The 16,524-nt window shown below is 48.5% G+C and overlaps 1 protein-coding gene across 2 annotated transcripts in view; it reads left to right on the top strand.

Annotated features, from left to right (window-relative positions):
* The window catches only part of BAK1 (BCL2 antagonist/killer 1), a 39,652-nt gene that overhangs the window by 20,173 nt on the left and 2,955 nt on the right, over positions 1–16,524 (top strand). Inside the window, exons 3-7 of one of the 2 annotated variants that reach the window (XM_075064917.1) lie at positions 4,492–4,627; positions 4,782–4,925; positions 8,072–8,252; positions 10,087–11,660; positions 11,698–15,027. In XM_075064917.1, coding sequence (XP_074921018.1) covers positions 4,492–4,627; positions 4,782–4,925; positions 8,072–8,252; positions 10,087–10,191 — 566 coding nt within the window. In that variant the 3' untranslated portion in view covers positions 10,192–11,660; positions 11,698–15,027. Of the gene's footprint in view, positions 1–4,491; positions 4,628–4,781; positions 4,926–8,071; positions 8,253–10,086; positions 11,661–11,697; positions 16,480–16,524 lie in introns of those variants that run through there. The other variant, XM_075064916.1, reaches the window with a different exon arrangement.

Genomic DNA, 16,524 nt, shown 5'->3' with positions numbered 1-16,524 from the left:
AGGTGTGCTGTTTAACATGTTTAACCGTAGTATAGACAAGGCAATTTGTAACTTAACACAAATTAGCTGGTTGGGGTCAACCATAGGACCCTGATCTATGTAATACTGGGAGTTATAAGGTGTCTATTACCATTGGTTCTTAAGAGCTGCCATGCTTAGCTGGGGATTCCCTACATGTGGACATTCTGATTCTGGAATAGCTGTTATGGTAAATTTCCAAATGGAGACAAGCCCTAACACAGGCCTCGTGTCCACTAGATTTTTCCTTCCAGCATGGGAGCCACCAATGTCGAGAATGCCTGTCTGCACCACCATAATAACAGCAGGGAAACTCTATCCCAGCCTTTGTTCCATGGATCCAGCCATCTTTACTCTTCTGGCTCACTTCCTGAGCGTGTGTGGGGGCCTGCTTTGTTTTTTCCTCGCACAGTCAGCCAGGTGACATTACTGTTCTGCATGTTATGCGTTGAGCCCAGAATACCTGACGTTCCAAGCCCAGAGCTGTTTACAATCGTGACTCTGGAGAAGAAGCGGCTGTGTCCAGAAACAATCACAGGCTTATCCAAAACACCCCCTGCCCCCTACCTACAGCTGAGCCTCAGACCCATCCTGCTGTACTAGTGACTTATCTCTCCTCTGTCTTTGTTATCAAAGCAGAGGGTTTGGATACCCGCTGGTGCAGAGCAGGGGTAGGGATGTCTGGAAAGGCGAGCAGCAGCCTTTCTGCAGGGCAGCTCTGCTTCAGATGCATCACCTGGGTTTTAGCGAGGTTCCTGTTTTGCAGCAGCCCAGTTCTCTGGGGCTTTGGGAGTCAAGCGACTAGCCTGAAGTCATGCTAAAATTCACCTCTGTGCAGAGGGATCAAGGCTCAAGTGCTCCAGATAGACATTTCAGGCATAGAAAGGAAACATTCTTTGTCCCTGGTTTGATGCTAGGAATGCTGCTGAATCCACATGGTGTGAGTATGTGTGTGGAATTGAGTGGTTAAAGCATCTGAAGCAATGCTGTGTGAGAGCACGGCTTTCTTCCGTTTGTCGTCACCAGGTCACGCAAAGGACACAGAAACCCAGATGACATTTGTAGCTGTCAGACAAACTGCTGTAAGTGAGCTCAAATAGCAAGCAATCAATAGGAAGGGATGGCACAAAAATGGCTTAGGCAAGCCTTCGTTGTCCACACTCACCCGGCGGATCTATACAGCTGTACAAGAATCCTTGCAGGGAAAGCAGTGGCAGCCCCATCGCTTGGGCTATTTATAACTAGACCAGACGTATTGTTAGGAAATACCTTGTAGAGAACAATACTGCAGTGGCTGCAGAGAGATGCCGAGCTGGGTTGATGGGTTGGCTCCCACTTGTCAGATATTTATGGCCGTCTATGATTCCAGTAACAATTCATGTTGAGACATTCGCACTTACAAACAACAAGGCATATACATGGGCAGTAGCGCCAACCTCGAGTGTTCAAAAATTATTATTGGCATGAAGTCTTAGTCCTGGACCCGGACCCAATTGTGCTAGGCCGCTGCCCTCCAAAAAAAAAATCACAGAATGAGATTTTTAAAACTAATCAATATTGAATTCTTTTCATTTGCCTTCTGGTGTTTGAACTTGACTCATCTCACCTAATCTATTCCGTGCCATTACAATGGGCTGCTATATCGATGCACCTCAGTCTTTCCTGTTCTCTGGTGGTGGCACATAATGGTTTAGACTTCAGAGGACTGAAATGTTTTAATTTAACTCGTTATTGGGCTCTTTACAGCAATACCTGGGTGAAATGCAATGGCCTGTGACATGCAGGTCAGGCTAGGTGATCTAATGGTCCTTTCGGACCGTAAGCTATATGAAGAGAAGGATTCATGCCCTTGTAGGAGGCACTGGTAAGACCTCATCTGGAATCTTGCTTACAGTTCGGGTGCAAGAAAGATGAATTCAAACCGGAACAGGTGCAAAGAAGAGCTACTAGGATGATCGGGGAATGGAGGGCTTAGTTTATGAGAGGAGACTGGAAGAGCTTGGCTTGTTTAATGTAGCAATAAAGCAGGTGATGGGGCTAGGATTACTCTCTATGAATACCAGGGAGGGTGCAGTTATTTAAGCGGAAGGACGTTTTTGGGACAAGAACAAGTGGACATAAACAGGCCATGAGCAAACTGAGGCTGGGAATTAGAAGAAGGTTTCTAACCATCAGAGGGGTGAGGTTCTGGGACAGGCTTCCACTAGGAGTTAGTGGGGAGGGGGAAGGAGGAGGGGCCAAACAATTTAATTTGTTTCAAGAGAAAGCTAAACAAATTTGAGCACGATTTTAGGATGGGATTGTTTGTGACAATGGGGGGAGCACTCAGCAGCCATCGGGCTCACTTCTAGTTTATTTCTTATGTTCCTGAAAGTTCATGCTTCAGATTTTCAGGCAGACACCAGCAGGGGTCAGGAAGGGATTTTGCTCCCCACACTCGTGTATTCTGGGAGGGTTCCCCCCGCTCCTTTGAGGCACAGCTGGAGATGGGACATTGGACTGGAAGAGCCACAGTTCTGAGGTGGCACTGAGCATCCTCTGTCTCGGGTGCTTGGCTGGCTGGTTCTTGCTCATGTGCTCAGGGTCTAACCGATTGCCATATGTGGGGTCAGGAAGGAATTTCTCCCCAGGTCACCTTGGCAGTGAACTTGGGTTGTTTTTTTTTTTTCACTTGGGGCACAGGTCACATGCCAGGATTATCTGGGCATCTCTCAATCTTTCTTTGCCTTTGTCGAGGCCTTGGGCATTGATATACCTCTGTCCCTCCTGTTCTCTGCCTGTGGCTCATTAATAGTCTGGTCTCCTGGGAGCTGTAATACTTTGGTCTCATTTCAGTTGTCTGGTCAGTGTGCGGGTGCAGGGTGTGTTGGTGGCCTGTGCTACAAAGGAGATCAGACTGCATGATCTAGCATTCCCATTTGGCCATAAATTATCTGACTAACTCTCTGAAATGGTTAGGAATCTGCATTTTCAAGTTTTCTCCACAAACACAAAGGCCAGAAACTATTTTTTTTGTACATAATCACCTGACTCCAGCTGCTGGGTCTTTAAGAATGACATCAACTATTGTGAAACCTGTGATAAAATCATGAGAATTGGCATTGCTTCTCGGGGATAAAAATTCTCCTGTACACCTCATTTTTAGAAAGCCACTCATAAGAAAGTTTGCTCTGGTTTGTTTGTGTGGGTGCATATTTGTTTAAAAGCAATAAAACATGAAGCTAACACCTTTGAAGTTGACCACTGATTTTTTTGGCAGCCTCTAGGGCTTTTTCCAGTGCCTGATTTTGGACACGTTGGGGCTTGGTTTTTCAGAGGTGCTGAGCGCCTGCAGCTGCAGTTGAAATCAGTGCGAACGAGCTGTGGGTTCTCAGCACTTCTGAAAAATCCAAGTCTCAAGTCGAGCTTCCAAAAAACAGAGGCTATCCAAGATGTGACTGCATCACATCTGTTTGAATTCCTCTCCTTCTGGAGCGTGCTCTCTGCATGGAACTTGGGCTGGGAGCCCCATGCTCTGTGGTTGTATCTCTGATATGGGAATCCTTGTGTTTTTAAAGGGTCTCCCAGTTAGCCCTTGACTTGTTTTGTCTTGAACATCTCTAATTTTCTTACCCTATTTGCCACTGATATGCTTCCTCCAAGGTCCAAGTTCAGCTCTCATTTGATCCTGTAGCGAGGCTTGTTCCTACGGCTGTATCTAACTAAAAAATTGCACTGGTTTAGTTAAACTGATTTAGTTATATCGGTACATAGTCGTGTGTGGAAATGCTTATTTCAGTTTGAGTGGCTTTATTATGGGAGGCAGTGTGGGGCAGTGGAGAGAGCACTGGACAGGGACTCAGGAGACAGTGGCCTGCTGGGTGAACCTGGGCAAGTGACATCCCTACTCTGTGCTTCAGTTTTCCCATCTGTAAAACGGAGATGATGATACTGACCTCTGTGTGAGAGATAGAGATGAAAAGCATATCTGAGTATTATAATCTCAGTTAATTTTAAACCCCTTTCTAATTGACTTCAGCTGAACTGAAACAACACTAGGTCAGGCCAGAATAAGGGCACCCAGACCGCCTTTGGCACTGGTTTAATTTAATCACACTGGTGCAGCTCTGCATAGAGGGCAAGCCCAGGTGTTTCACATGGCATCTGACAGTGCTTCAACCTCAGAGGACTCTTCTGCTGGTTTCTAGAGCCCCCAAATCACAGCAGATCCGTGCAGACCAATCTGCAGAGCCAGTCCCTGGTGTGAAGGCCTTGCTATCTAAGGAGCATGGTGGTCATTTGGTCCATCAGAACGACAAAGAATGCAGCAGCGCAGGGGTTAGTGCCATGGGGACACACGGTCTCAAAGGTTATGGGAGAGGCCGCAGTTTCCCCAACGTTATAAGAGCATGAGGATAAGGAGGAGTTTCCTCACTCCTGTGCACTCCAGAGGAGCTGCCTGCCTGACCCTGCCAATCATTGTCTCCCCCTCAGAAGATCAGGTGGCCCAGGAGACCGAGGAGGTGTTCCGGAGCTATGCCTTCCACCGCTACCAGCAGGAGAGGGAAGAGGGCGGAGGGGAGGTGCCGATGGACCCCGAGATTGCAGAGATCCAGCAGGAGCCGGGCAGGTAAAGCTCTTCCCATTACTGACTGAATCGTACATCACCCAACACAATCTATGTTCAGGGTGGGATTCACACCCTATTTGTGGCCTGACCCTTCATCCTCCTGGGCCTGCATGGAAGTTGGGCCCATCTCTAATACTTTCCATCCTCTTGGCAGCACCAGTAACCAGGTGGGCAGGCGCCTGGCCATCATTGGAGATGACATCAACATGCGGTATGACGCAGAGTTCCAGAACATGCTGAAGACCCTGCAGCCCACGAAGGACAATGCCTACGAGTACTTCACTAAGATAGCCTCCAGGTAAGGCAGCCAGCTCCCAGCACTCCTAAGGAATGCTGGTGATGTCGCAGAGAGGGTCCGACTGGCAAGCAGGGTGAAAATCAGAGGAGAGAAAATTGGCATTGTTTTACCCAAGCTCTGCTCACAATACCAGGATAGCTGGCACCCAAATTCCCCGCTAACCCCAGCCCACAGTCCCGGAGAAGCTGGTATCAGCCGTGAACTACTTCACAATGGAAGGCTGGCATTTCATGAAGCAGTGTCTGAAATATGCCTGCATTTTCCGCCTCTCTGCTTTTGTGCCTGTCATCATACATCCATGTCAGATGTTGGCAGTGTGTAAATGGGTCTTTGGTCCCATTTGAAAATGAACTGGCAGTCCTTGCACATGCTAGTGAGCATATGCAGAAGGATGGATGGCCTGCTGGCCTCCTGTGGTGAAAATCTGCCCCATCACTCTCAAGCCTTATCATGACAACTAAACACTAGTTGAGCTGGCAAAGCTGTGGGGCTTGACTCTCCTCTCTGTGACATCAGGAGGGATTTTACTGATGTCTGGAGTTACACTGGTGTAAAACTAGCACAAGAGGGGAATATAGTCACTGTTTCATTCTTGGGCAGTGCTGCGTCAGCCCCCACTGGGAAAGTTTTTCTTCACAATCAGAAAGGCTTGACGGTTAAAAGCGCAGGGCCTGATTTCCAGTCGGTGCTAAGCAAACACAGCTTCAGGCAGTGGGCCCTGCAGGGCCTCAGTGCCTCTGACAATCAGACACCTTGAACCAGCTCATTCTAGCCTTTGATCTTAGGTACCACGCAGATCTCGTTACTTCATAGTCCTCCTGCCCGGTTGTTGCGGGGCTGGGAGTGGATGTGGGGGGTAAAAAGTGAAAGCAAAGAGTCTGAGGAGTTGGGACTCTGATCATCTAGGTTGCTCTTCGCAGTGGGAGGAGAGTCTTTTTTAGAGGTCAGTGGGTGGAGAGGGAGCCTGTTCTGGTAGTGCAGAAAACGCACAGGGCTAGATCTTCCCATGTGATCCTCCCAGCTCCTTGGGCTATGCAAAAGGGACTGGATTCTGGCTGTAACTGACCATCCCTGTGTGAACTCTGAGCTGGCATAAAGCTGATGGTCCTGGCTCCTGGGCTGGGCATGTTCCACCCCCGAGAAGGGGGAAGGGCAGAGCTCCACTTTGTTACACCAGTCCTCAGTCTCCCAGGCTGCTGTAATTCACACTGGGACTGGCATAGACTCTAGGGTGACCAGACAGCAAGTGTGAAAAATTGGGATGGGGTGGGGGGTAATAGGAGCCTATATAAGAAAAAGACCCTAAAATTGGGACTGTCCCTATACAATTGGGACATCTGGTCACCCTAATAGACTCTCTCATCGGTTTCCTGGTGCCCTTTGCACTGAGAATAGCTTGGACGCAGGGGAGAAGACTGCTATCTGTGTCTAAAACAGAGCAATGGACTAGTGGTGTCCAGAAACCTTCCGATTTCAAGAGCAGCCCGACGGGCTTGGCACGTTGACTAATGCATGCTGTGTTGAAGTGGCTGCAGAGATGCAGGGGGATCAGGGCAGCTTCCTAGAGTGCTGAATTTCATACAGTCCAGTGGCCCCATGTGCCCTTTAGCTGTCCCTCCCATATCAGAGAGGAGATAGAGGAAAGCACTTCACCCCTCTGCTGCTACTGCTTGCCTGGCCACAGGTAAGGTGGCTTATCCCCTGGTGAAGGGGAAGACAGCAGGCATGTCTGGTGAACCCAAAGGCCCCTGAGGAGACACTGGTTCGCTTCCCACTTGCCCCTCGGCTATCTCCCCAATTGTGTGATAGCCCCTAGAGGCCTCATTCTGTCTGAGTACTCTCATGCCCTTCATCACCACGGTATCTGAGCACCTCACAACCACCAATGGATTCTATCCCTGCAGGCCCCCTGTGATGCGGGGAAAGCTTAGCTCTCTTTCACAACTGGGGATCAGAGGCACAGAGAAGGTGAAGCACTTTGCCTCAGGATGAGCTGGGGATTAAACCTTGAGGCCCAGTCTAATTCCCTATCCATTTCCTCCCTTGTTAGGCCAGGCCTTGTACAAATGCTAGCTCTGTGTCACGGCAATGCTGGGAAGGGGAGGCAGCTTCTCGACACTGACAGGCTCCACGCCAATACTCCTCTCCTCGCCTTGCCCCCGGGCACACGCTGTACATTGCCTAACTGTCTCTTCTGTCCTTTCTTCCTGTTCCCTTTCTTCGGGAAGCCACGCTTTGCCATCCTGAGGCGGTTAACGCACAGAAAACAGGTAAATTAACCTCTGTCACTCACTCTCCATCCTGCCTTTTCAGTGTTGTTTCTTCCTCCGTCTCCACTAACTCGTCTCTTTCCATGATGCTCTGGAAGGCCCCCATCTGCACTATGAAGATCCTCATCTTTATGCTGTGGGGCAGGACAGATACCTGCATTAGAACAGTTTCTCTGCAGTGGTGCGAACAGAAATAGCCATGACAGACACCCAGGTTAAAACCCGGGGCCTGATTCTCGTCCCACATACTCTTGTGTAAATCAGGAGTAACTTAGTATAGTGACACTGGTGCAAAACCCCATGTAAACAGCTGTTGTTTGTATGCACCTGGAAGCTCAGATCAGGACTGGGACCCTGTTGGGTTGATGCTGCACAGATATATGTTGGAAGTCCATCCTTGCCCTAAAGAGCTGGCAGGCTAAAGTGAGATCAGAATCCAGCCCTGTGGGAGGTATTTAATTTTCATGCATCCAGGCGAAGAAAAAATCATGTCCTAATATGCCTGGGCCAGTCTTGTTTAAACCTGCAAATCTCTGTTGCATAGATAAAGCCCCGGGCGAGTGTGTTCCTTCCAGGATAGCTACAGCTCACAGAGCACAAACTGTTAGTGGTTGTGGTTGAGCGTGTGGGAGAGCAGAACTGTGCAGTTAGTTGTGTTTGTTTTTCACCAATAAGCTGTTACTAAATTTGTCAGGGTAGGATGTAGCTTGGGGGCTGAGAGTGCTCCGGGGGTGCATAGGATACACCTGTGAACCCCTGTCCACCAGCTGCAGGGTAATGTGAGTGGACGGAGCAGCCCAACAGGGGGCGGCAGAGCACCAGAACCAGCGTGTTGTGTGTTTTTTTTTTTAACCGGGAGGTTTGGTTCTGTTACAGCTTGTTTGACAGCGGCATTAACTGGGGCAGGGTGATTGCGCTGCTGGGGTTCGGTTACCGGATGGCGATTCATGTGTACCAGCACGGGGTGACCGGCTTCCTCCGGAGCATTGCTCGCTACGTGGCAGAATTCGTGCTCCGCAACCGCATCGCCCAGTGGATCGCCGACCAAGGAGGATGGGTAAGTGAGCCTGGCTTTTTTTTCTCTGGAGGGCAGCTGAGCCGGGCTCGGGTCAGCACGATTCCTCACTTAGGTCGGCTTGTGAGCAGTGTTGCTGGTCAAATTGGGTCAGAGGAGCTTGCAGCTGAGCTCTGACCAGTTGGGGGTGCTATGACGCAGAGTGGGAGGCATCAGAATGCAGCCAGGAGTTAGGCCAAAATGTTCAAACTTGGAACCTAAAATTAGGTACTTAATCCACACTTAAACACCAGTATCTATTCATCTAAGGTACTTACATGGCCTCCATCTCCATGATATTTGGGCACCTCACAAACTTTTCCATATTTACCTTTGCAAGACCTCTGTGTAGCAGGCCAGTGGTATTATCTCCAGTGTACGGGTGGGAAACTGAGGCACAGAGAGGCTAAACGACTTGCCTAAGGTCACATAGGGAGCCTGTGGCAGAGCAGGGAATTGAACCGGGGTTTCCCCAGCCCAGATCTAGTACCCTAAGCACCCTCCCTGTGTGTACAAGCAACTCAGTTCTCAGGAAGTCTAGGCGCCCACAGCTCCTGTTCTCTCCGGTGGGAGTTGAGTGTGCTCAGCAAATCAGGCCCTGGTTGTTTAAAGCTGGACATCTGAAAAATGAGGCACTCCAAATTTGAGGGCAGCGTAGAAAGTGTAGCTCTGGGTGAGGTCCTTCTCCTGCCATGTTAGTGAGTGTCCGATAACAGAAGAGATGAGAGCCATATCCCCTTAGGAAAGGGATAGATAATAAGACGGAAAATATCATAATGCCACTATATAAATCTGTGGTTCACTCACACCAGCATGGGGTTCTGGTCACCCCATTTCAAAAAAGACATATTAGAATTGGAAAAGGTACAGAGAAGGGCAACTAACATATGAGGAGAGATTAAAAAAACAGGGACTTTTCAGCTTGTAAAAGAGACAGCTGCNGGTATAAAAAGATGAGGTTGAACTGTCCCATGGGGGGGGAAGGGCGGGGGGATATGATAGAGGCCTGTAAAAATCATGGATGGTGTGGAGGAAGTGAATAGGGACGTGTTATTTACCCCTTCTTGTAACAGAAGAAACAGAGAATCTAATTCTTGTGTTATGAGAAGGTGGAAATGAAATTAGTGGGCAGCAGTTTTAACACAAACAAAAGGAAGTACTTCTTCACATCATGCACAGTCCATCTGTGGAATTCCTTGCCAGGGGGATTTTGTGAAGGCCAAAACTATAATGGGGCTCAAAAAAAAATTATATAAGTTCATAGAGGATAGATCCATCAGTGGCTATTAGCCAAGATGGTCAGGGATGCAACCCCATGCTCTGGATGTCCCTAGCTCTGACTGCCAGAAGCTGGGAGTGGATGACAGGCGATGGATCACTACCTGTTCTGTTCAGTCCTTCTGAAGCATCTGGCACTGGCCACTGTCACAAGACAGAATACTGGGCTAGAGGGACCATTGGTCTGAGCCAGTCTGGCCGTTCTTATGTTTTTATATCGAAATTGCTGTACTGAAAGTAAAGGGCTGATGGGACCCCTTAGCTGCAGCAGGCATGCCTATTATGTGTACCCTAGAGCTGGCTGATGGATGAAAACGCTTATTCACTGATGATGAAGATCTGAAGTTTCTGTGGGTTTACCATGGTGTAAAGGGGGATCAGAATCTGACTCATTCATTTGCAGAGTGGAGCATGAGCATATTTTAATGAATCCAGTGCTGCCAAGTTTGTCCAAAAAGCAACCCAGGTGATGTCTGAGTACCAGGCATGCCAGAAACACTAGTGCAATTGGATCATCCTGTTGCTGTGTCTTTCACCTGCCAATTCTCTCTCCTTCTAGGTGGCAGCACTGGAGTTGGATAACGTTTACGTATTGTACATGATGGGGGTGTTGGTCGTGGTCCTGCTGGGTCATTTGGTGGTACGACGCTTCTTCAGCCCATGACTGGAGTTGAGGCCGAGGCCGGCGATCTGGCCAAACTCTCTCTCTCAATATTCCACTCTGTCATAAAGACATTTACTGAGAGAGAGGGGCTCAGGGAACAAACAAGAGAGTAGTTTGGAAATGATGACTCCTCTTCGGAGATAGCACCATCCACGGAGAGACTGCCATCCGTGGGGAGACTGCCAAGGACTACACAGAGAGGCGTTAATGGGGGGATTTTGGGGGAGTGGGGCAGCAGTCAGGAACATCAGCACGATGACATTCCCAGCATGCAGCGATAGGCGAGGGTTACAGGCTCCTGCACTGTACAGGAAGTGGAGAAGCCCCATTAGAGGAACAAATGTTGTTAAAGTAATGCACGTGTCTCCTGCATCCACTCAGTGGCATTCTCAAGAGCCCTCCCAGGGAAAGGCACAGAACATCCTCTAATGGATCTCAGCCCAGATCTCTCCTGCCTTCGCATAACAGGATTATAGCCACAGCTGTTAGTCTCTGCTTGTAAGTCATTGGAGGGGGTCAGCCAGTGCTGGAGAGTCCAGGGGGGTTTGCTCTTACCTTCTCTTGCTTCCAGCCTACCAAGCCCAGATTCTTAGTTTTCCGGTTACTTTAAAAGAACATCTGTGTCCACCTCTAAACAAATACACTGTTTGGCATGTGACAATCATGACTAGAAATCCAGTTGCCCCCAGACAAAATGACAGACTGATCCTGTCAGGATCTGAATTTGGAGATCTGCTTTTCCTCCCAGGGACATCGCAGACACCTAAACAGAGCAGCATCCTAGAACTGTGCTAGTGGTCCTGGTTGCCAGCCCTTCCTAGGGGAACACAGAAGCCTGAACTTCAGGGTGGCAGCAGGTGTATAAGGGAACGGCTGGTTTTCAAACACTAAAATATGGTCAGTTAAAAATCCTGGGGTAAATCAAGAGTGAATGTTTTGGGTTGTGATGCACCATCCCAAGTCTGCAGTGTTTGGCTTACAGGCCCAGCAGATGATGGTCTTCATCCACAAACCTTTCTATGGAGAATCTGTCTGGCAGGGCCCCTCTCACTTGACTCCTGTATTTCTGTCCATGATTGGAGATTGTAAACCGCTCCCTGTTGGCAGTTATTCAGAGTGACGGCAAAGCAGAGCCCCCGCTTTGAAATCCCCTGAGCTTTTGTGCAGTGAGCGTGGAGTTTCTAAATCTGGATCTGAGGCTTGGGTTCATCTGTGCTTCCCACTTCAGGTTACTGTGTAAAGCTTGCAAACTGTGACTGGATTTAGGCTGTGTCCACCTGGGCCTCAGACTGGGTTTAGACCCAATTCCTGCTAACTCCGTTTCTAGCACTGTTTGGCCAGCCAGTGGGGAGGGAGCCAAACTATCTTCTGGTCAAAGGAGAGTGGGAGAGCCAGTTATCAGCTAATATATGGCTTCAGTGCCCTGAAACTGAGGACATGGCTCCTGTCTAAAGGCTACTGTAGCTAGGGCCAAAGCTACTTAATTTTATCCTGGAGACTGGATAGAAGCACCATCAGCACTAAGACTAAAAGTATCTCAAGCGTTATCAGGGATTTTTCCGTTCTTGCCTGTGTCGTGAACCTTTGCTGGCTGCAGTGCACAGCTTACTGGAGTAGGATGGGAGAAGGCAGCTGGGGTGGCTGGTAAAGGGATGCTGTGATTACTCTTCTAGGCAGTTGCAGTGGTGGATCTCGTAGGGATTGCCAGAGTGCATCAGACCCGTGCCTTGTCTAGTCTGGTAACCTGGCTCAGACTGTGGCCTGGTGCTTCAGAAGAAAGTGAAAGAAGCCCACTGTAGGAAAACGTGGGTAATCTGCCCCCATGAAGGCCTCATCCTAATCCCTAATAGTTAAGAGATTGGCTTTAACCCTGAAGCATGATGTTTAATATCCCTTCTGAAATTTGTATTAGCATTAAATGTGGTAATTCGGGCTATTCCTGTTATCCATCTAAATTCCCACGCCCTCTTTGAATCCTGCTAAATGCTAATCCTCAGCAACATCTGCACTGGTTCCTCTATCTAATTATAGTCTATATGGCATTTCCTCTTATTGGTTAGAATGACCCAGCTTTTGTTGATTGAATGTCTCCTTGCTCAGGAAAGGAGAACGTTAGCTCCCCTTCTCTAGACCATTCATTATTTGATATACTTGTCCTCTTCTATTTTTCTCCTTTCTAAGGTAAAGTGGTAGCAAACTTCCCCTCATATGAGTGTTCTTCCAGGCCCTTGACCATTCTCTTCACCTGTCTCTGAACCTCCTCTTGTTATGCAATATCCTTTTGGAAATGGGGTTCCCGGTACTACACACAGTATCCGCAAACCACAGATTTTTAAAAACATTAGAATATTTTCCGTAGCGTGCTGCATCTGACTCCTTATACATCCTGCCATCTTGTTCACTGTTTTTCACCAGCTACATACTGAGTGAAGGTCTCACTGAGCTGTGACATCCAGGCCCGTCTCCTGAGTTGATACAGTTAATTTGGAACCCTGTACGCTGTATGAGCTCTTTCCCCTCCCCCCTTCAGTGTGCATTACCTTGCAGTGATCAACACTAAGCATCACTTCCCATCATGTTGCCAGTTCATCTGGCTTGATTAGGTCCCTCTGGAGTTCTTCGGTTTTCTCTCTGGTCTCGCCAAACCTAAATAACTGGGTATTATCTGCAAATTTTGCCACTGCAGTGCTCACCCTCTCTTCCAGTTGACACTGAACTCCAGACCTAGTACAGCACCTTGAGGCATCTGCTGTTAATCTTGTTGACCCATGCCAGGGATTCTTCATGACTAATTAGTTTCTTTAATAGCCTCTTGTGCAAGACCTTGTCAGAGGCCTTTGGAAAGTCTAAATAAATTATGACAACAGGCTCTACTGATATGTTCCAAGCACTCTTGAAGATTAGTGAGACATGATTTTCCTTTGTAAGAACCATGCTGACTTATCATTTTGATCCAGAACAGTTTACCAAGGGCCATGCTGGATTCTCCATCAATGACCATTTTTAATCATGATTTGATGTTTTTTTCTAGACTATCTGCTCTAGAAATTATTTTGGAGAAGTTCTGTGGCCTGGGCTATTCAGGAGGTCAGACAAGATGACTGCAGTGATCCTTTCTGCCCTTGCAATCTATGAATCTGCCAGATGTGTGAATTATTTGTTTTTTTGTTTCAACCAATTTCCCAGGAACCAGATTCAAGGCTAGTAGATTTTTTTTTTTAATAAGATGCTTTATGGTAAGTGATCAAGTCCCAGTGGAGTCAGTGATATGGGACCCAAGAAGGGAATCTTTAAAACTTGAACCTTTGCTTTGTTTACCGCTTTTATTCTCTGCCACCTCCAAAAATATTCAACAGGGCACCGTCAAACTCAACCCACTGCAAGGACCATATGGGGGCATTTGCTTGTTACCCCCGTAACCTTACTAGAAAATCATCCCTGTTGCTAGCACTAATTTCTAAGTGGACAAAAGGCAGGTTTGAACTGGGAGATGAGACAAATAGGGCAAGGAGCTGCTAAATGAATTACTGATCTGCAGTACTGTATTCAGTCTCTGGCTGGCACTGTTGCACAAGTAGATAGCTACCAGAGGCACTGAGGAGAGGAGTGGAGGAGGGATATCTTAAGTTTGTCTATTTGGAACCTACCTTGAAAAAGGGATAGAATCCAGTGGGGAAGGCTGCTGTGTGATTTTTAACAGTATCTTACATTGGTCCAGCTGGCCCCACGTTTCATCTGTTAAACCCAGCACTCATTAGGAGCTGCCTTAGGGTCTGTGTTCTGAGCTGTCGTTTTCATCTGTTTTTAATTGGGCTGCTGGTCAGGGAGGGACTGGATGCTTTTGGGGACAGGGCTGGGAATGGGCAAGGAAAGCCTTTTCTCCTTGGCCCTGCAGGTTCGACACCAGCGCGGAGGAGAGAGAGGACCAAAAAATCTGTGTAGAACAAGTGGGTGAGCTCAGTCCAGAGAGCTGTGGACGGGTATCTACCTTAATCTCCACCACCATTGGCCCTTATTAGCTGTGTCAGCAGAAGAAGCTTGAAGTGGGGCTGTCTGCAGGGGTGTTATTTCAGAAAACTGTTGGGGGGAAGAGGCAGGCGGTGGAGCAAAGTTGTGTCGACATATAGAACATTATATGTGATTATATTCTAGCCTGCAAAGCTGGGAGGATTGGTGTGTGTGTTCTCTCTCTCCTCCGCGCTGGTGTCGAACCTGCAGGGCCAAGGAGAAAAGGCTTTCCTTGCCCATTCCCAGCCCTGTCCCCAAAAGCATAGACCTATGAAAAATCTGGGGGAGGGGAGGCAACTGCCCCGCTTGCCCCACAGCAAATGACACCCCTGGCTGCCTGTGCTGTGCACAGAGCATTTCAGTCTCTGGGTTAAGCAATGCCACCAATTTCGCACCCCCCCTTTTTTTTTCTTGGAAGGAGCCCTCTTTGCTTTAAGGAAATGAAAGCCCTATGAAGGGGGAACTAGGTTACAGTCCTCATAATAATCCCAAACCACCAAACTGCGGTGAAAGCACCCAGCGTGTAAAGATGCCTGTGGCGTGTGGTGATGAAGTTGACTGGAGTCCTTAACAGAGTGTACGCTAGAGGCTAACAGCCTGCCTTGTAACTCCTCCTTGTTCCTGTTAAGAAAACGTGGGTGTTTGCAGCACTGAACAGCAGGGGTTTCCCTGCCGAGTCCTACTGTAATACTCCTAGGCACATGGTACTAACTTGTGGGGAGCTGTGGCCAAACCACTACAAAAGTGACACCTAGTATGGCATGCTCGTCCCCCACAGTGGGGACAGACAGAATTGCGGATCCGAGTGAGATGCTCAGGAGGAGACAGGTGGGTGCTGGAAGAGGAATGTTTGGCAGTGATCTAGTTCTTACACGGGAGTGGGAGGGGAGGGATTAATACAGATTGCTGGGTGTTGTTCAGGTTCTGAACTGGCAGCCAGCTATAGAGGGGAAAGGTATTTGACTAGGAGATAGACTGAAGTGAGGGATGTGGATGAGGAACAATCCCTGCTTCCCAGCTTCAGTTCTAGCCCCAACTGTTGGTACCAGGGACCATGAGATTTTACTGACTGTTGGGGGTTAGGCAGGGGTTGATTCTCCCAGGGGGCTGTGCTCTAATGGACTCCTTAGTACGGCATCCCCACAGGGTTCCCATCTGTCACCCCTTCCAGCTGAATGTCCAGCCATCACAGGGCCCAGCATAAGTGGTAAGTCTCAGTGGCAGCAGACAGGTAGCTGGCAGGAAGCCAGTTATAGCTCCCTGATTCTCTGTCTTGGTCCCAGAGCAGTTTACAGCAGCACCCCCCCAGACCCTGCCAGCTGGCTCTGGTCCCCTAGAGGCCAAACATCAGCTGGGGATTGTCAGAGCTACCATGCTTGCCTCACTTCCCTTTCCTGTCCCTGATGTGGCTCTGTGGCTGCTGAGGTCTCCCGAGGAAGGGTCTTAAGGGAACGGAGTGGCACTAGGCATCTGAATTCTTGATTGGAGTGGAAACAAAAATAGAAAAGCAGGGAGAGGTGAAACCGAAATCAGAGCATTCAGTGTGATGTGTGAAGAGGGTCAGGAGTTCAAGGGCATTAGTTTGAGCTACAGAATCATGCCTAACTCACCCATTCCTTGCAGCCACCTCCCCAATTCCGGACAGCCGAGAATGGGGGCAAGTGTGGTGACAGACGGATTTCAGGAGGAAGCTTGTAATGTCCTGCCCGTCTGGCTTGCAAAGCAGAGAAGGGCTCAACATTGTCCTAGAGGGGGACTTGTCCCTTGACAATCAAGACTGGTGGCAGCCCTCTGTGAAACTTTATGCGTGAGGGATGGGGGGAGGGGTTACATGTATACTTGAAAGCCATACTGTAGCTATTATCCGACTCTGTTTTGCTTTATTAAAGTTTTCCGGAAAGCCTGTTGTTCCATAGATCACTTCCTCAGAGCCCTCCAGTGATTCCTGACTGCCCCAATATGACTGGGGGCAGCAGGGGACCTCCAGTGAGGGGACATGGGGACACAGTACATGGGGAGCAGTAAGACACACATCATGCCGCCTCAAATGACGAGGGGCTTGCAGTATCTTCTCTCAGTATGGTGGTGGTTGTACCCCTGAAGAAGACATGGGTCATCTCCTTTTGATCCCTCCCATGTATGTAAACCATCTTTAATAATAGCTCAGGGGCAAGAGGTGTCTGGAACGCACTGGGTTGTTTTCCTGGAAAACTATTTCCTTGCAAATAGTCCTTAAAAAAAATGTTTTTTTTCCCAAAATAAAAGTTATATGCACTTGCAGTTCTCTCTCCCTTATACTGGTGTGTGTGCATGCATCTCATATGT

Source organism: Chelonoidis abingdonii, chromosome 4 (assembly GCF_003597395.2).
Source record: "Chelonoidis abingdonii isolate Lonesome George chromosome 4, CheloAbing_2.0, whole genome shotgun sequence".
Lineage (NCBI taxonomy): Eukaryota > Metazoa > Chordata > Testudines > Testudinidae > Chelonoidis > Chelonoidis abingdonii.
This window is presented reverse-complemented; position numbering and strand designations above follow the sequence as displayed.